The sequence below is a fragment of the Schistocerca piceifrons genome, chromosome 1, assembly GCF_021461385.2.
Source record: "Schistocerca piceifrons isolate TAMUIC-IGC-003096 chromosome 1, iqSchPice1.1, whole genome shotgun sequence".
NCBI classification, from domain to species: domain Eukaryota; kingdom Metazoa; phylum Arthropoda; class Insecta; order Orthoptera; family Acrididae; genus Schistocerca; species Schistocerca piceifrons.
Window position 1 is genome coordinate 129,735,885 of NC_060138.1, and position 20,942 is coordinate 129,756,826.

The window sequence follows — 20,942 nt, forward strand, 5'->3', positions numbered from 1 at the left end:
CAAACGAATCGTAGCGTAAGGGCCAGCGTCTTAAAGTCGTGTGAAACGAGCGTCGCCTATGCAGTAGGCTGCCCGCTGGACGCCTGCCCTGGTTCGCGGCTGGCGCCTGCAGAGCCTCTAGGCGAACGTCTGGCCGTGATTTATGGGTCGCCATTTCCGTTTCCCAGTCGCTGTCTCACCAGTCTCTGGCGCCGGCCACGCGGGCAGCAAACAGCCGCCATGCTGTTCTGTACACACCGGCGGGAGGGAGGGCGCAAACAAAGGTAATGAACAACATACGTGCCTCTGCGAAGTTACAGAAAGGCAAATGAACAGTACGAGTACTCGACAATACGGGGCCGCCTTTTAAATTTTGCCAATCAGCCTGAAATTTCATTGTATGATATACAAGGTGATTCAGCTGGCCCTAGTTATCCGCTCCATGTAACCCGCAGAACGTCTGTATCAGGAACGTCATAAAGACAGGCGAGAGCCACGTAATCGATTGCTTTGGGTAACTGTTAGCAAACGGAATCATACTGGAAATATGCAAGTGAGATTTGGCCATGAGTTACACGGTATTTTGGACAAAGATATACCTTGCTTCTGCCATACTTATTCAAGTGTCTCCGTCTTCCTGTGCGTAGTTAGCGGTGTAAGTCATACAGGTTTTGGAGTTCTCTGCAAGTTTATTCCATTTATAGCAGTTAATCTCACGTAAATGGTTCAGAAACGTTACCTTATATAGTGTGTTTCACCATCGAAAACAACGAAATTAACAAGAGATATCAAAATGGGAAATGTGGAAATAAGTTCCCGGTATATAATCCAGTACAAAGATTAACGTATGACCCGCCGCAATAAAGTGCTAAATTAGTTTTCTGAACACAACCTGTACATTATGACTAACTGTAAGATGTCTTCGTATACTTTCCCAAGTATTCTGCTGCATTCTGACAATGTGCTTCGCATCTCCAGAACGAAGAGTCCAACAACATAGTTTTGTCATGTAAGGTTGAATGTAACGACATGGCTAGGGGCAGCTGCGTCATCTTGTGTAATAATCTTTTAACTGGGTTACATAAAGAAAAGTTGTTGCTCCCACACCTCTCATTTTGATATCTCGTGTTAATTTCATTGTTTCCGAGGTTGAAAGACGCACCATTTTCGAAAGATTGAGTACAATAAACGGAATAAACTTACGTAGACATCCAAAATCTCTACGACTACGCTGCTAATTATACAAAGATTAGAGACAGTTGAACAAGTATAGCAGAAGAAGGTGTGGGTTGATCCAAAAATACTATGCTCGTAAGTCAGTCCTTACATGCATTTTTCACCATATGACCGCGCTTACTAATAGCTGGCCAGAACTCTGGGAGGGAACTCATACCGATTACGTGACTGTCGCCTGTCTGAATGATGTTCGTGATATACGAGTAGATGTAGTGTGGAGAGCATAAAACAAATTAGACGGGGCAACTGAATCGCCCTGTATAGCGGCTGAAGTAGGCCACCTAATCACTGTTCAAATGGCTCTGAGCACTATGGGATTAACTTCTAAGGTCATCAGTCCCCTAGAACTTAGAACTACTTAAACCTAACTAACCTAAGGGCATCACACACATCCATGCCCGAGGCAGGATTCGAACCTGCGACCGTAGCGGTCGCGCATTTCCAGACAGAAGCGCCTAGAACCGCTCGGCCACTTCGGCCGGCTAATTACTGTGCTGATACGAACATATTACAAAGTTTTATGCATTCATGTATGTCGAGAGGCCATTTCAACTATACCTGACAACGAGGATAAAGTACACCCGCAGTAGTATCTGAAACGACCCTACTTTCTATGACGTGAGGTGGATACGAATCTGAAACTGACAACTGACTTTGAAGCATGCATCCACTTATAACTACACTACTGGCCAATAGAATTGCTACACCAAGAATAAATGCAGATGATAAACCGGTATTCATTGGACAAATATATTATAGTATAACTGACATGTGATTACATTTTCAAGCAATTTGGGTGCGTAAATCCTGAGAAATCAGTACCCAGAACAACCACCTCTGGCCGTAATAACGGCCTTGATACGCCTGGGCATTTAGTCAAACAGCTCGGATGGCGTGTACAGGTACAGCTGACCATGCAGCTTAAACACGATACCACAGTTCATCAAGAGTAGTGACTGGCGTATTGTGACGAGCCAGTTGCTCGGCCACCATTGACCAGACGTTTTCCATTGGTGAGAGATCTGGAGAAAGTGCTGGCCAGGAAAGCAGTCGCACATTTTCTGTATCCAGAAAGGCCCGTCCAGGACCTGTAATATGCGGTAGTGAATTATCCTGCTGAAATGTAGGGTTTCGCAGGGATCGAATGTAGGGTAGAGGCACGGGTCGTAACACATCTGAAATGTAACGTCCACTGTTCAAAGTGCCGTCACTGCGAACAAGAGACGACCGAGACGTGTAACCAATGGCACCCCATACCATAACGCCGGGTGATACGCCAGTATGGCGATGACGAACACATGCTTCGAATCTGCGTTCACCGCGATGTCGCCAAACACGGATGCCACCATCATGATGCTGTAAACAGAACCCGGATTCATCCGAAAAAATGCCGTTTAGCCATTCATGCACCCAGGTTCGTCGTTGAGTAAACCATCGCAGGCGCTCCTGTCTGTGATGCAGCGTCAAGGGTAACCGCAGCCATGACTCAGGGATCGAGACGTGGCTGCACGATCCGTTACAGCCATTCGGATAAGATGCCTGTCATCTCGACTGCTAGTGATACGAGGCCGTTGGGATCCAGCACGGCGTTCCGTATCACCCACCTGAACCCACCGATTCTATATTCTGCTAACAGTCATTGGATCTCGACCAACGCGAGCAGCAAAGTCGCGATACGATAAACCACAATCGCGATAGGCTACAATCCGACCTTTATCAAAGTTGGAAACGTGATGGTACGGATTTCTCCTCCTTACACGAGGCATCACAACAACGTTTCACCAGTCAACGCCGGTCAACTGCTGTTTGTGTACGAGAAATCGGTTGGAAACTTTCCTCATGTCAGCACGTTGTAGGTATCACCACAGGTGCCAACTACGTGTGAATGCTCTGAAAAACTAATCATTTGCATATCACAGCATCTTCTTCCTGTTGGTTACATTTCGCGTCTGTAGCACGTCATCTTCATGGTGTAGGAATTTTAATGGCCAGTAGTGTATCTACACCTTTCGCTTTCGATAAGGGTCAAATTCAGTTAGTGCCCATATTTCTGTTGTGCCCACAGCACGCTAATTTAAACACAAGACTCCGATGAGCTAGCAACGGATCTTAAAACAGAGCATTACATTGCCTAATGAAAAAAGTGAAGCACCTCAAGACATGTTCATACGTCACTGCAACGTGGTACACGTACACACCGCCAGCAGATATGTAAATGATTACAGTCGCAGTTCTCTCTGACTGGTTTAACAGCCACCAGAGTGCGACATTGTTGTTTACGCTTAGTGTTGTCACCAGGTCTGATAGTGTATATAAGGGGGGTGAGCAGCGTCAGATGTTGAACGATCACTGTCAAGGACACGTAGACGTGAGACAACGTTATCAGTACCCGACAGAGTCTCCATTCAGCCACCTGGTCAAATTGTGTAGTAAAAAATGGTTCAAATGGCTCTGAGCCTATGGGACTTAACATCTGAGGTCACCAGTCCCCTAGAACTTAGAACTACTTAAACCTAACTAACCTAAGGACATCACACACATCCATGCCCGAGTCAGGATTCGAACCTGCGATCGTCGCGGTCGCGCGGTTCCAGACTGTAGCGCCTAGAACCGCTCGGCCACATCGGCCTGCTCGCGCAGAATCTAGATTTGTGGGGTATTCGGATGTGACAGTGGACCGATGTTGGAACCGAGCGAGGTGAGGTGATGTAGTGCTTAGCACACTGGCCTCGCATTCTGGAGGGCGAAGGTTCGAGTTTGCATCCTATGATCGTGATTTAGATTTTCCTTGATTTTCCTAAATGGCTACCTCTGAAAGGACACGGCAGAGCGTGGGGCGTGAGTCGTGCTTGGGTAGCTCAGATGGTAGAACACTTGCCCGCGAAAGGCAAAGGTCCCGAGTTCGAGTTTCTGTCCGGCACACAGTTTTAATTTGCCAAGAAGTTTCTTAATGTTCCTCCTTCCTTCTTCCGATGATGGACTGCATGGGAACGTGAGGGCAGGCAAACTCGTCGTCAAAGTTACGGCTGGGAGGACGAGAACAAATAATGGACTCGTTGGAATATTGTGTGTCATCCCACATCAGTCGTCGGAGGTAGCAGCAACCTGACCAGGGAATTAGCATCCCATGGATACGCTGTCACTTACGCAACACACATGGCACATTTGGAGAGGTGCCGTGGCTGGGAAGCGCGGAATGCTGATGAATGGTGTCGGAGTGTGTTCAGCGTTGAATCGTAGTTCTGTACTACCCTGGACGACGCTCGTTGGCGAGTAACGCTGCAACGTGGAGAGAGATACCATCCTTCCAACGTTGGAGAGGCACACCGGTGTTGCTCCTGGCATCATGGTGTGGGGAATCATTGGTATATGAATTCACGCCTTGGCTAGTAGTGGGATTCGGGGGGGGGGGGATGGTTCGCCGTGGACATCCTGCGTCCTCATGTGTCGCCCCTCATGCGACAGTATTGTAGTACCATTTTTCAAGATTACAATGGACGTCGTCAACCACGGCATGTGTGTCTACGAAATGTCTGAGTGATGTTGAGATACTTTAAAGTAGTCCCACGTTGGGCAGGATCTCCAGATCTATCCCCGACAGAAAACATGTGTGACCAGCTCGGTCGTCAACTACGTCCCAAGGAACAATTACAAAAGTTGTGGGCCAGCTCAGCCTTTTCGAGAAATCCTTCTCAGCCGAATCAGCGAATGCACCGAGACCGGAGGGTGTGCAGCGTCATACTGATAAGTGGACTCATACTTCCAAGGTTTTTGAAAATTTGACTCGATTTTGTAATCGCTGCAATATCACCTCATATCTTCTCAAGATGTTCCTCCTCTCCTTTTGCGTGCTTCACTTTTTTGATCGCGAATATACACTACCGGCCATTAAAATTGCTACACCAAGAAGAAATGCAGATGATAAAAGGGTATTCATTGGACAAGTATATTATACTCGAACTGACATGTGATTACAATTTCATGCAATTTGGGTGCATAGATCCTGAAAAATCAGTACCCAGAACAACCACCTCTGGCCGTAATAACGGCCTTCATACGCCTGGTCATTAAGTCAAACAGACCTTGGATTGCGTGTACAGATACAGCTGCCCATGCAGCGTCAACACGATGCCACAGTTCACAAGGAGTAGTGGCTGGCGTATTGTGACGAGCCAGTTGCTCGGCCACCATTGACCAGACGTTTTCAATTGGTGAGAGATCTGGAGAATGTGCTGGCCAGGGCAGCAGTCGAACATTTTCTGTACCCAGAAAGGCCCGTACAGGACCTACAACATGCGGTCATGCATTATCCTGCTGAAATGTAGGGTTTCGCAGGGATCGAATGAAGGTTAGAGCCACGGGTCGTAACACATCTGAAATGTAACGTCCACTGTTCAAAGTGCCGTCAATGCGAACAAGAGGTGACCAAGACGCGTAACCATTGGCACCCCATACCATCACGCCAGGTGATACGCCAGTATGGCGATGACGAATACACGCTTCCAATGTGCGTTCACCGCGATGTCGCCAAACACGGATGCGACCGACGCTGTAACAAAAACCTGGATTCATCCGAAAAAATGACGTTTTGCCATTCGTGCACCCAGGTTCGTCGTTGAGTACACCATTGCAGGCCCTTCTGTCTTTGATGCATCATGAAGGGTAACCGCAGCCGTGGTCTCCGAGCTGATAGTCCATGCTGCTGCAAACGTTGTCGAACTGTTCGTGCAGATGGTTGTTGTCTTGCAAACGTACCCACCTGCTGACTCAGGGATCGAGACGTGGCTGCACGATCCGTTACAGCCATGCGGATAAGACGCCTGTCATCTCGACAGCTAGTGATAAGAGGCCGTTGGCATCCAGCGCGGCGTTCCGTATTACACTCCTGAACCCACCGATTCCATATTCTGCTAACAGTCATTGGATCTCGACCAACTCGAGCAGCAATGTCGCGATACGATAAACCGCAATCGCGATAGGCTACAATCCGACCTTTGTCAAAGTCGGAAACGTGATGGTACGCATTTATCCTCCTTACACGAGACATCACAACAACGTTTCACCAGGCAGCGCCGGTCAACTGCTGTTTGTGTATGAGAAATCGGTTGGAAACTTTCCCCATATCAGCAAGTTGTAGGTGTCGCTACCGGCGCCAAACCTGTGTGAATGCTCTGAAAAGCTAATCATTTGCATATCACAGCATCTTCTTCCTGTCGGTTAAATTTCTCGTCTGTAGCACGTCATCTTCATGGCGTAGCAATTTTAATGCCCAGTAGTGTATTTCCTAAGGCAGTGTTTCATAACTATTCCGAAAGTCTCCGAGCTGAAAAGATTCCACAAGCAGAAAGCGGCAAAGTACGTAATTCCGAATGCGTGAATTCGAACGTTACGACATTTCTTCTTATTTAAAACAGGGAGCCCAGACGATTGTCTACGGTAAGCGCGATTGCTGCGTTGTGTGGCTTAACCTCATCGCCGAGAAGTCTGGAGGCGGCGGCGCGTTCTCGGAATAGAAGCATCCTTCCGGTCTGTCTGCGTCGCCGGATCTCCGTGTCTATCCGAGCAGCTCAAAGCTGAGGCTGGCTTACACCGCAGCGAATGGAGGCGACCACACGCGAACGAGCATACGCAGATAGTCCGCCAGTGTTGACTACCATTCGACTATATGAGCGAATAAGCGTTTAAACTAGAGGAAACAGAAGACAGGCGAGGTAACGAGCAGAGCTTATTGTTGTTTGGCCCTAATAATTGGCACACAGGATGCAACACTACATAGTTACAGCCACGGTGCGAAACTCGCGTACTCGGGGATCATTGACTTTTCGCCTAGTGAACGCACTGTTTTTGAGGACGTGCGAATTTAGATCTCTGAATGTGTGCGTAAGCGTGAACTCCGTGAGAGAGTGCACGTCCCACTGAATTGCAGCACCGGAATTATCTCAAAACTTCACACGTAATTATGTCAGCCGACACTTTTCGTTGGCTTCTCATTACAAGTGAGGAGGAAATTTAGGAGCAGAACTCTAATTACCGAACACCAACATAACCTGAAGAAAGGCTAGCGTTCACTGTCTGCTTATTGTCAACTGGAGAGTGATTGTTTCGCATTTCAGTGGCAGACATACAGATTGATTCCCTGATGATGTTACACACTTTCAGGGGGTGATACTCTCTCCCTACAAACAGACCTTGGAAGGCCCAACGGTACCGACCGGCCGCCGTGTCATCCTCAACCCACAGGTGTCACTGGATGCGGATATGGAGGGGCATGTGGTCAGCACACCGCTCTTCCGGCCGTATGTCAGTTTACGAGACCGGAGCCGCTACTTCTCAAGCAAGTAGCTACTCACCTTGCCTCACAAGGGCTGAGTGCACCCCGCTTGCCAACAGCGCTCGGCAGACCGGATGGTCACCCATCCAAGTGCTAGCCCAGCCCGACAGCGCTTAACTTCGGTGATCTGACGGGAACCGGTGTTACCACTGCGACAAGGACGTTGGCAGCGGCTGACAGAGAAATGTATCAGTTTGTAGTCCGGAAACTACTACCGAGTCCAAAGTTATAAGGAAAATCGTTCTGGTACCTCTGACGTAGACCTCTTCTACTGCAAGCTCTTTGGTTGTCATATTTTGAGATTTTTTTGAATCCGCAAGCTTTAATAAACAACACAAACACAGATATCCTGTCTCCAATTTGACTACATCAGATAAAATTCGCTTCAGGGTTTTAGGGAAATCAGGAAAAATCTGTGTCTAGGTGGTCGATCGGCATTATATTCGCCGTGCTCTATGATACGAGGCCATTGTACCACTGAATCCGTTCAAGGTGTGGTTCTTCCACTTGCCTTCAAAAATGGTTTAAATGGCTCTGAGCACTATGGTACTTAACATCTATGGTCATCAGTCCCCTAGAACTTAGAACTACTTAAACCTAACTAACCTAAGGACATCACACAACACCCAGTCATCACGAGGCAGAGAAAATCCCCACTTGCCTTGCCAGATAGACTTCTTCCTGAGATACTGTATAAACAGGACATGAATCGTGAGGCATACGTTCCATTGATAACGTCCCAGTGAGAAGTAATAAGGTGAATTAGAAATTATAGCTAAATGAGGTGCATATAAGCCCATATCCATATTCTGCAAATACCTATAGAGTGGATGCGATTGGATCCTTCCCATCGTACTACGTATTAGGATTTCTTCTCACTGCTTCTGTGAACACACTACAGGAAGAACGACTGCTTAAATGCACCTGTGTGCACTGTGTTAGCCTAATCTTGACTTGGTAGCCCTTGTAGCAGCTACACATACAGAGCTGTAATAAATTCCTAGATTCCTCAGTTACTGGTTGTTCTTGAGAATTCGTAGGTGGGCTTTTCGTGATCGGTAAGAGCTATTCATGTTTTTGAGCATTTCCATGACCCTCCTGTATATGTGTACTCAGTATTCCCTGCTAGGCCAATAAGGCTTAGAATTTTGATGTATACCAGAACTACAGACATGTACCTACAAGCACACAAAATTAACTTCATCTTTATGAGGTAATAATAATTTCGCGTGGCGCAGTGGCGGAGTACAGTTCTTTCAATTGAATACCATTTTGTTATACAACCGGGGAAAGAGGGCCTATGCTTTAAAGCACAATCTGAACCACATGTTGTTCCTGATGACATCACTAGCTTAGCGCTCAGTACTTCGGTAGCGTAATTTTGGAAACTTGTGGAAGGTCTTGTGGGACCAAACTGCTGAGGTCATCGGTCCCTAAGCTTACACACTACCTAATCTAACTTAAACTAACTTACGCCAAGGACAACACACACACCCATGCCCGAGGCAGGATTCGAACTTGCGACCGTAGCGGTCGCGCGGTGCCAGACTGAAGCCCTCGGCCGGCGACAGTATTAAGAGAAAAACAACGAAACTTAAATGTTTCGATCATAATTCGTATTTTTCATAAGATTTTCATTTGAACGTAAGTTTGAACATTGTTTATTTTGTGAGAGACGTTCAAAATATGACGCCACCTTTCCGAAATCTGATCATCCGTAAATACACTAATGGCCATTAAAATTACTACACCAAGAAGAAATGCAGATGATAAACGGGTATTCATTGGACAAATATATTATACTAGAACTGACATGTGATTACATTTTCACGCAATTTGGGTGCATAGATCCTGAGAAATCAGTACCCAGAACAACCACCTCTGGCCGTAATAACGGCCTCGATGCGCCTGGGCATTGAGTCAAAGAGAGCTTGGATGGCGTATACAGGTACAGCTGCCAATGCAGCTTCAACACGATACCACAGTTCATCAAGAGTAGTGACTGGCGTATTGTGACGAGCCAGTTGCTCTGCCACCATTGACTAGACGTTTTCAGTTGGTGAGAATCTGGAGAATGTGTTGGCCAGGGCAGCAGTCGAACATTTTCTGTATCCAGAAAGGCCCGTACAGGACCTGCAACATGCGGTCGTGCATTATCCTGCTGAAATGTAGGGTTTCACAGGGATCGAATGAATGGTGGAACCATGGGTCGTAACACATCTGAAATGTAACGTCCACTGTTCAAAGTGCCGTCAGTGCGAACAAGCGGTGACCGAGACATGTAACCAATGGCACTCCATACCATCACGCCGGGTGATACGCCAGTATGGCGATGACGAATACACGCTTCCAATGTGCGATGTCGCCAAACACGGATGCGACCATCATATTGCTGTAAACAGAACCTGGATTCATCCGAGAAAATGACGTTCTGCCATTCGTGCACCCAGGTTCGTCGCCGAGTATACCATCGCAGGCGCTCCTGTCTGTGATGTAGCGTCAAGGGTAACCGCAGCTATGGTCTCCGAGCTGATAGTCCATGCTGTTGCAAGCGTCGTCGAACTGTTCGTGCAGATGGTTGTTGTCTTGCAAACGTCCCCATCTGTTGACTCAGGGATTGAGACGTGGCTGCACGATCCGTTACAGCCATGCGGATAAGATGCCTGTCATCTCGACTGCTAGTGATACGAGACCGTTGGGATGCAGCACGGCGATCCGTATTACCCTCCTGAACTCACCGGTTCCATATTCTGCTAACAGTCACTGGATCTCGACCAACACGAGCAGCAATGTCTCGATACGATAAACCTCAATCGCGATAGGCTACAATCCGACCTTTATCAAAATCGGAAACGTGATGGTACGCATTTCTTCTCCTTACACGAGGCATCACAACAGCGTTTCACCAGCGAATGCCGGTCAACTGCTGTTTGTGTACGAGAAATCGGTTGGAAACTTTCCTCATGTCAGCACGTTGTAGGTGTCGCCACCGGCGCTAACCTTGTGTGAATGCCCTGAAAAGCTAATCATTTGCGTATCACAGAATGTTCTTCCTGTCGGTTAAATTTCGCGTCTGTAGCACGTCATCTTCGTGGTGTAGCAGTTTTAATGGCCAGTAGTGTATTTCACTGTTGTAGACCAGAAATCCCTCATTACAGGGCATAGTTTCCTGTCATGTGAATGGATTCCTCGAGTGCAAGATGGGACGAGAGGATATCAGGAATCTTAGCGCACTAGACCGCAGGTTGCAGAGGGGCTCACACAAGATAACTGAGTGTGTCTGGCTGCTACACATTCCAGTCGACCACACTACGACGTTAGGGGGCAGGGGAAGTCATAACATCTAGCAACCGTCGACATGTCAAAGCAGTGCAAATAAGCCGAGAGATGCTGGGAAAAGAAATCTGCCGCAAGATAACATTGCAGTTTTCCCTATCTCGCGTGATAAAATTATGCTAGTAAAAAGGAGCAAGAAGAAAGCCTTACTTGACATGTGGCGCTGTATCCCAGCTGAAAAATGGAATTTCTGTATGATAAGTACCAAACGAATCCTGAATTTGCACATCTGTCTGGCAAAATCCCTTGATTGAGAACAGAAAATATAATGCAGACTGTACATGTTTAGTTTAATTGCAACATGAATAGTCTTAAATCTATTCCATACCTTCTGTTGCCACTTGTACAGATTTGTATTGCAGTAAACATGGCCGGCCGCTGTGGTCGAGCGGTTCTAGGCGCTTCAGTCCGGAACCGCGCTGCTGCTACGGTCGCAGTTTCGAATCCTGCCTCGGGCATGGATGTGTGTGATGTCCCTAGGTTAGTTAGGTTTAATTGGTTCTAAGTCTAGGGGACTGACGACCTCAGATGTTAAGTCCCATAGTGCTTGGAGCCATTTGAACCAGTAAACATGTGTATTTTCACCTGTGTTGTTGTACTTTCTTAAAATAAGATTTCTATTTATGCAACAGTTAACACAGAAAGATGAGATTGTTTCAGCAGCAAAACGTTGTAACTGCACCTATTCAAAGTTGTTCGTCCAGGAAAATAATAAAGATAGCTCTATTCTTTTCATAGACAACATAAGTAATTGTGTAATAACTGTTAAAAAAGTATGCAAAATGACGTTTTACCCAATGTACACTGCGTGCCTCAGGAAAGCCCAAATATGTATGGTTAAAATAGAAAAGCATAAAACATCCACTACAGAGAATACTTCAGCTATATTAATGTCAAATTACCATTTCTCATTCATTGCTCGCTAGAACACACACCATTTGTTCGACATTATATGAACGATGATAGCTACTGAATGAATGTTTTGTGAATGAAACTGTCAGTACAGACAAGAAAAATTTGCGTATACAGCTAGCTGGATCTGCGATTCCCTCCTCCTTGTCTTAAAATGAAAATACCTGTTAACGCAATATTAATTTAACATATGATTGTAACTGACTTCATAAACCACGTGTGAAAAAGCAACCCCAGCCACAAATTAGCGTAGCGCGCGGCCATAACGTCGAATATTGCGCGTCGTAGCCCGTTGCGACCAAACGTCAAAATACATCATCGCTCTCCTTTCACCGTTAAAAATAATTTCGATATTTTAGCTATATTTTGCACGCGACAACCTAAGTCTTAAAACACACCAAATGTGAACGCGGCAACCTATGTCCTACAACCCAACAAACGTGAACTGGCCAGCGACTGCGCTCTTGACTGCAAGCTTCTCGACATTACTTATTTTGGAGGTACCACAATAACTATGGGCAATAACGAAAGTAAAACCAGTTCACTATAAAGCTGTAATGTCAAGAGTATAAGTTGTCGAAAAATCAATTTTTCTGGCGAATTGTTGCTTCAATATCGAATGAGGAAGTCTGCATAGCGGAGAACGCGCGCGAGTCCCAAAACCTTTTTTGCGCGAAAAATGAAAGTTTTACTGAGAATTTATCTACAGAACCGGATGTAGTTTTGGATCATGTACGTAAAACAAATTTTTGATGCACATTGGATGACTTCAAATTAATGAAAACAGCACTGCACCACTTCGACGTCTCCGCCACGTGTCCCTCCCCTGACGACGAACTCACGTGGCGCGGACAACGAAGTGACGCGTCCCCGCCACGCCATATCTGTGTGATATGAGCCAGTAACTTCGACCAGAGATACTAGTAGACTGGCCTTGCTGTGCAGAAGCTATAGGGCTGGTGTGGCTCCAACATAAACCACGCGACTGTTGGCAAAACGTGGCGGGATTTCAAATCAGCGGCCTGCCAGCCGATGTTTGTATCGTATTTTACCCTCATTTCTCAATTGACTGCCAAACGCTTCCAACAAAAATTACTTTTTTATTTGCGAAAAATTATGTCAGAACTACATTTGACCTGGATTTGTTCACAGTACCATTTATAAAATCTAACAAATACATCGAACGCCCCTCTGGTGGGCAGCGGGACGAAATTACTATAAACTATCAATTAAAGTAGAATGTCGCTAAAATTCTTTTAAAACAGTAAGAGTGGGCTCGTGTCAAAACTTTAAATATTGGATTCGCCGCGTTTTGAGCTCTAGTCACGTATAAAAGAAAATGGGATATGGGAATTATGTCAACTATAGGTGCCAAAATTGTAGACTTTAGGAGCAGGTCTATTTTAGAGTATCAATTTTAGGTGCACTTCAAAGGTTCAGTTCCTACTATTTTTACAAAAGTATATCAGTTTAAAAAAAAATGATATTTTAGATGAAAGGTGAGACTTTGACGTTTCAGAAAATAATTTTGGAGTCTACATTTATTTAATAGTATTAGAAGGTAGAAAAAAATTCTCTTCATGTGTCGACTATAGGTGCTCTTACCTTATTATAATCTCACTTGTATATACAAAGAGACGCGTATGTGCAGATGGCTTAAAGTTTTTCCGTTTCAGGGCCTGTATCCAAAGCTGCCTTCGGTTTTCATCCTTAGGGAACCTATGAGTAGGAACGAGAAACAGTTATACTTACTTCTGTAACCGAATTATCACAGATACTTTCCAAAATGTAATATGAGTCTGACTTTACAGGCATAAAAAAATGACTCTGAGCACTATGGGACTTAACATCTGAGGTCATCAGTCCCCTAGAACTTAGAACTACTTCAACCTAACTAACCTAAGGACATCAAGCACATCCATGCCCGAAGCAGGATTCAAACCTGCGATCGTAGCAGTCGCGCGGTTCCGGACTGAAGCGCCTAGAACCGCTCGGCCACTTTGGCCGGCTACAGGCATCACTTTCAACACTTTAATTTACGTGATACTCTATTTCAAGTGTAAAAACATATAAAAGTCACTTCAGCAGATTTCAATAAACCCATATGCACTAACATAGAAACACACGTGAAATGTAATGCCATTTCCCCCGACAAAACGCTGAGTACAGCCATAAACGCAACACGAAACAACCATGTTTTCCCAACATTCACGTGACTTTAGCCCAGAGATGTTGGAGTCACGAAAGTGACGTCAGGGGCAGTCTATTATATTTAAGGTCGAAGGCCAGTAAGACTTTCGTAGAGGATGTATCACAATTAGTACCGGCCGCTTGTGGTACTAAGTCGTGAGGGTCGCCAGTGGCGCTAAAGCGCAAGATTTGTACACACGTATATCACAATTAGCAGCGGAAACTGACACGGGTAGAAAGTGTACGCTGTAAAAGGACGCGATACGTGTGTTCCGTTAACCACAAAAGGGTTAAAAACGTAAAAGACAGCATTTTCCTCTGCAGATGACTGTAAACTTCGATGCCCTTGGTAATTAAAAAAAATTCCACACTTCCAGAAAAGAACTTTCGTGTCCTGAAGCCTGCATTTATTTGTTTTCTTCTTCCACAGGGATCTGCGGCCAACGAGCATGGACAAGCGGCAGGAGGTGTGCCGGCTGCGACTGTTCCGACTGTACGCATGGGGTGGCCCTCTGCTGATAATGTCGGTGGCTGCCATTGTGGACTTGGTTCCAGCGGACGATTCCATTCTGAGGCCAAAGTTTGGAGAGAAGAGGTGTTGGTTTTATGGTAAGTAATGAACGAACGATTGGCGGTCTTTTTTTTTATAGAGGGTGTCTGGGAAGTGGGGATGATTGTCAAAGTGCTATAGGGCACACAAAATTTATTGAAAATGTAATTTTTCTTTAAAGTAACCTCTCCCATTTATGTATGAAAAATTATATCCTCCATATGACCATTCAAGGTCGCGCGGCAACGAGCAATGCGTTCACTGAAGCTCTCGATGACGCGTTCACGAACGTCTAGTGGGATCCTTCAATTGGTCTGTTGTTTCTGGCTTGTTCATGTACATTTTTGATTTCACAAATCCCCACAAAAAAAGATCACAAGTCGTAAGGTCGTACGATCTGGCAGGCCATTCCTGGTAGCTACGTAAAGCGATAATTTTGTGAGAAAACTTTTGATTCAGCAGAGCAATCGTTTCACAGGACGTGTGACATGTCGCACCGTCGTGTTCAAACCAAAAATCGCAATTTTCATCAGCAATAGGGAAAAACCAATCAGAAAGCATGTTTCGGTAACGGTCGCCGTTTACAGTGACGGGAGCTGCCTCGTCATTTTCAAAAAAAGTTGGTACGGGCCGATCACCCCTCCTGGCCAGAACACACATCACACCATCGTGCGTTCTGGATGCATCTCATCTTCCACAGTCACTCGCGGATTTTCGTTACCCCAAATTCTGCAGTTCCGGTGACTGACATATCCACTGATGTGGAAGTGCACTTCATCTGAGAAAATTATTATTAGTTTGTTAAGTTCTCGTTCTCTGCTTGTCGAGCCAAGACCCATTGAGAAAATTGGTATCTCTTTCCTTGATCTGCAGGCTTCAACTCTTGTGTAAGTTGCCTCTTGTACTCATGCGTTTTCAGATCTATTGGAAGGTTTTCATGCAGTCAAATTGGTGATAAATTCAGTTGTTGGGATCGTCGGCGAACCAGTTTTCTGGGGCTTACGGTCACACTGTCATGCATGGCAGCAATGTTTTCTAGTGTTCGAACAGAACGCAGTCGTCCTGTTTGTTTTCTTAACGTTTGAAACAGGACCCGTAGTCTCAAACTTCCGGATCAACTTCCGAACTGATGATTCGGTTGGAGCAGCATTACGTCACAGCGTAACACGCAATTCACGAACGGTTGCGTGGAGCTTTCCCTGTTTTCGAAATAACTTTTTATCACTTGGATGCGTTGGTCAGTTGTCATCTGCTCCATAACGGAAACAAATATCAAACAACAATGCTCACCACAAAAAAGGTATCAGGTTACTAATGGGAAGGATCACAGAGAACAAGCATGAAAAAACCACGGCTGCCAACCGCCATTTGACAAAATGGCGCAAAATTCAAATTCGTCCTTACTTCTCGGACACCCGGTATATAATGTTATCTTTGGAGGGCTACACAGAATGCTACTGTGCATCTAAAAGCCCCCTGAGATACTGATATCCGTGGATATATCTGTGAACATATGCAGTGATGATTACTTAGCGTTTAAAATTTAAAGCAAAGTATCAAGATTATAATAAAGAATTTTGTTTTGTAATCTTGTATGTGGATGTGTGATTCAGCATTGTATTACTGTTATAGACTGATGGATTGCATGCATGCAAGGACAGTCCATACTAACGTTTATTATATATTTCAGAATGAAAAATGCTCCTATCATAGCACTAACAAGCAATTATGTCCTGTGAAGTAGTAAGGAATGTAAAAGATAGGCACTAGCTTTTGTCTTATCTGCAGCTTCAAAGGCATTTAAATCAAAACATTTGATATATGGGCACTTTTTTACTTTAGCATTAGTACCCATGTCATATAATATAATGCGTCAAGTCAAGTAAAGTAATATGATACATTATGTAAGGTCATAGAACATGACACATGTCATTATATCATCCAACATGGCAACTGTCATGTTGTGAAGTATGACACAACTTGTCATTAAAGTTTAGGATATATGCATCCCCACTGTGGGATACTTCCTATTATAGATGCACTCCACTCTCGAACTTCCTATTGTATATGCACCCCACACTATAAAAGCACATAAATTTGTGTCTGTTCTTACACCCTTCACCATACATGTAACAGGGTGTGGGTCTGGCAGAAAAATCCCCTCGGGAAAAAAAAACCACCACTACCCACAAATTTAAAAAACTGTTTTAGCATCTCTCCCCCCCCCCCCCCCCCCAAGGAACAAATCCATCCCATAAAATTTTCTCCTCCCACAAAAATATTTTCGCTATTACTTGTATGCTCTGCAGCCATATGATATTAAATTTTGTTTGCTATTACTGGCAAATCTTCTGGATTTTGGGCACAGGATCAGGGAGCTTAGCCTATAAACTGCAAGATGCAGGTGTGCCAACACCTTGCAGGTAAGAGCTCACTGCATTAAGGAAGTAGGGTCAACTCGTAAAAGGTATGGATAAGTCAAGATATTTTAATGTAAATGTCTTTGAAGCAGCTTTTACACCCCTAACCCTGTCCAGGACATATTCACCTTTTTTGGTGCTATGATAGCAGCAGTTTTCATTCTGGTTCCCAACCTTTACTCCATCACAATACTGACATCAGACCGCCATAGCTTTGCAGCTGGTGTAGATTTTTGATGAGTCAGGTGACCACTGATCCGGTATAGGTATTTCATTGCCTTTTGAACCATGTTACTTATATTGTAGCAATGGATAAAGCTTTCACAAGACAACAAGATGACCATTAATTACATGTATTTGTTTATCTTCATACAAAATTTGAACTGATTCAATCAAGTCTGAAACATAGAAGTGGCAAAAAGAAAACCTCTCACAAAAGGCTTTTTTTTTCCATAAAATCCGAATGATGTCAGTTTCGAAACTGAGTTTTCAATTTCATCAAAAGAATGCATTTCGTATCTATCTGAATCACTTTAAACTGTTTCTGCACATACAGTTTACATAAGAATGAATTTACATGGTACATTATTGGAAAAAGAAATATCTATTGATTTCATCCATTTATCTACCTTCAGGCATTGTTTGAATTAGTTCATACAAGTTTAAAGTATAGAAGCTGCATGCTTCAAAAACCTCCCATATTTTATTTTTATTTATTTTATTATTTTATTTTTTGTATGTAATATCCAAAAGGTGCACATACAAGTGGTGCCATCAGCTAAGCATTAACTTCAGGATAATTGAAACTTTTGCAAAAGGAATTAATCTGTAGGAAGTACGGTACTTGGGATGGTAGTTATGTATCATAAAATCTAACAGGTCACATGATTCCATACAAAACTGTCCTACAAGGTACAAAGTATGTTGTCATAAATATCAATCAGAGTGAACTAACACTAGGCCCAGAGAGGTTAGTTGAGCTACCTCATGGTAGTGCTATTGTTCAGGGCAAGCCCACGGAGTTATGTGCTCACAAATCTATTTTTGTACAGAACACCAGATGCACCCAATTTGAAAATGAAATATGACTTACAAGAATTAAAGAATGCAAAGATATAATCAGTTTCAGTATATGCTCTGATATTAATTTGACAAAATAAAATCTATTGTGTGCCTTAAGCAGAATACAGTGATATTAATTTTAGATAATTTTTCCAACCTGTAAAATCTCTGTCACACCTGACAGTGTATGTTTTAGTAGCGATTTTCATTCAGAGGAAGTTCCTTCATATGTAACAAGACAAACTGATGTAAAAATCAGGAGGAGGCCAAGAACACACATCTGTGGCATTCAGTTCACTCTTCATTGTAGATTGCTTTACATATATCTCATTTATTTGTGAAATACATTATGAATATGTGTTTGTACATTATGTGAATTCAGTGGGAAGAAAGATAGTTTCAGCCTCATTTATCAGAGTCTACAGAATAATGATGTGTGTTTAATTCCACTAATATGCTAAATAATAATACACAACACTAATTATACAATAAACTTTAATACAAGTGCAAGAAAATTAAAACACAAATTATTTTGTGTTTTTTTCTGTTCTGCAGGTGACTCAGAAATATTTTATTACTTTTATGCACCAATAGGAGTATTGCTGTTAGTGAATGTCATTTTATTTGGTGCAACAGCTCATGAGCTTACATGCGGCCTGTGGAAAAGAGAAGTTGTGAAATCAACAACAGAAAGGTAAACAGTTTTCTTAGTATCCTTTATTTGTACCTATCTTTCTTTAATTGTGACTAATTTTCCCATTACCATGACACACAAATTAACAGGTGCAGTACCATAAAATAGAACTCAGTTCCTCACAGTATATTAATAATATAATACAAAACATATAAAGCTATAAGACATTCTGTGCTTCACCTGTATTATGTTATAATGTTTTTTAAATTCCTTTGACACATTTCTTGAGAAGCAAGATGAATATAATGATGAATATACTGAAAATAATTCAACAATATCTTAATCAAACAGAGATATAAGTCCAGTCCCTACGTTGGCATATCTCTTTTCCTTACTTTTTTCTGCTGTACCAATAGAATGTATGCACTAAGCATCAGTAGTACCCCCAGACTTAAGCAGTTTATTTACACTCCATCACATTGCCCTCTCTTTCATTGTCAAATAAAATAATGAATAGGCTCTCTCGAACCCTTAAGAACTGCTGCTGTGCCCCATCGCCTACACATCTGTGTGTAACCTGGGTGTAAGATCTGACCCATCAGTTCTAGTAGCAGTTCTGTGAAAAATATGTCTTATCCCTTTGAATGAAAAACATTCTTTGAGGACAGCAGTGAGTCCAAGTGAGTTGGGCAGGGGTTATTAAACTAAACTCGCATTTTGAAGGAGCAGGGTTCAAATCCGTGCCTGACCAATCGTATTTATGTTTTCTGAGGTTTCTCTAGATGGCTGAGCCACTTTACATCTTGGGTGTTTTGAAAAGGCCATCACCAGTCTTCTTGCGCTCAATTCTTAGCCCTATTTTATGGGGCTTGACACATGAATTTTTATTAATATTACATGTAAAGATCTCCATTACTGTTAGAGTATGAACTTGAACAACACTCTGATTTGCCATATTAATATGACAACTAAACTAATATAATGTTACTCCACCTGTAGCATGCAAAACAACTGTATTTCGTAGTGGCATATATTTAGTAAGCCATCTGTATGTGAGCAGAGTCAGATGGCACCACAAATTCATGTACAGGCCACATGGCCCCTTTACATTGACAGTTCTATTATGAGCTCTTCTCATTGGTGCCCCACATGTCTTTAAGAGGGTTAATAGCTCCCATAATCACTGAAGTGTAATTTTTGTCTTGTGAACTTGTCACCAGTCGTGCTGGAAATTTCAAATTTATATTATATATCTTCACCAAAGAGGCATACTGTACAATGACTTTAATATAGTTCAAAAATTTACTGTGACTGTGTGCAAAAATTAATCTTTTTAAATAATGGATTTCCAATTTAGATTTGCACTGAGGTGGCAAAAGTCATGGGATAACAATATACACATATACACATGGCAGTAGCACTGCATACACCATGTATAAAAGAGCAGTGCACTGACGGAATTGTCATTTGCACTCAAGTGATTCATATGAAAATGTTTTTGAGAAGCATTACCAGGTTTTGAATGTGGAATGGTAGTTGGAGTTAGATGCATGGGACATTTCATTTTGGAAATAGTTATAGAATTCAATATTCCAAGATTCACAGTATAAAGAGAGTTCTGAGAATACCAGAGAAGGCACTACCTCTCACCGTGGACAATGCGGTGGCCAATGCTCTTCAGTAATGACAGAGAGCAGTGGTGCTTGCGTAGAGCTGTCAGTGCTAAAAGACAAGCAACAATGCACAAAATAACCCCAGAAATTGATGTGGGATATATGACGAACATATTCATTAGGACGGTGCAGTGAAATTTGGGTACTGGCAGATGACTGACACGAGTGCCTCTGCTAACAGCAAGAAGCTGCCTGCGGCGCATCTCCTGGGTTCGTGACCATATCAGTTAGACCCTTGATGACTGGAAAACTGTGGCCTACTCAACAGTCCTCATTTCAGTTGGTAAGAGCTGATGGCAGGGTTTGAGTGTTGTGCAGGCTCATGGAGCCATGGACACAGGTTGTCAACAAGGCACTGTAAAAGCCATTGATGGCTCCATGATGATGTGGGGCTTTACGTAGAATGGACTGGGTCCTGTGGTCCATCTGCACTGATCATTGACTTGAAATGGTTCTTTTGGCTACTTGCTCCCAAACAACAATGAAATTTTTATGGACGGCAATTCGCCATGTCACTGGGCCAAGTTTTTGCGACTGATCTGAAAAATATTCTGAACGATTTGAGCAAGTGATCTCAACATCCATATCATCGACATGAGTCCCGTGGAACATTTGTGGG

At 43.5% G+C, this 20,942-nt stretch overlaps 1 protein-coding gene and 1 pseudogene across 1 annotated transcript in view; one reads left to right on the forward strand and one right to left on the reverse strand.

Annotated features, from left to right (window-relative positions):
• LOC124788484 (probable G-protein coupled receptor Mth-like 1) overlaps positions 1-20,942 on the forward strand; it is a 539,206-nt gene that overhangs the window by 512,839 nt on the left and 5,425 nt on the right. The window contains exons 4-5 of the mRNA XM_047255788.1: positions 14,415-14,593; positions 18,572-18,710. Of these exons, the coding sequence (XP_047111744.1) occupies positions 14,415-14,593; positions 18,572-18,710 (318 nt within the window). The remainder of the gene's footprint in view (positions 1-14,414; positions 14,594-18,571; positions 18,711-20,942) is intronic.
• LOC124726577 lies at positions 7,597-7,714 on the reverse strand (annotated as a pseudogene).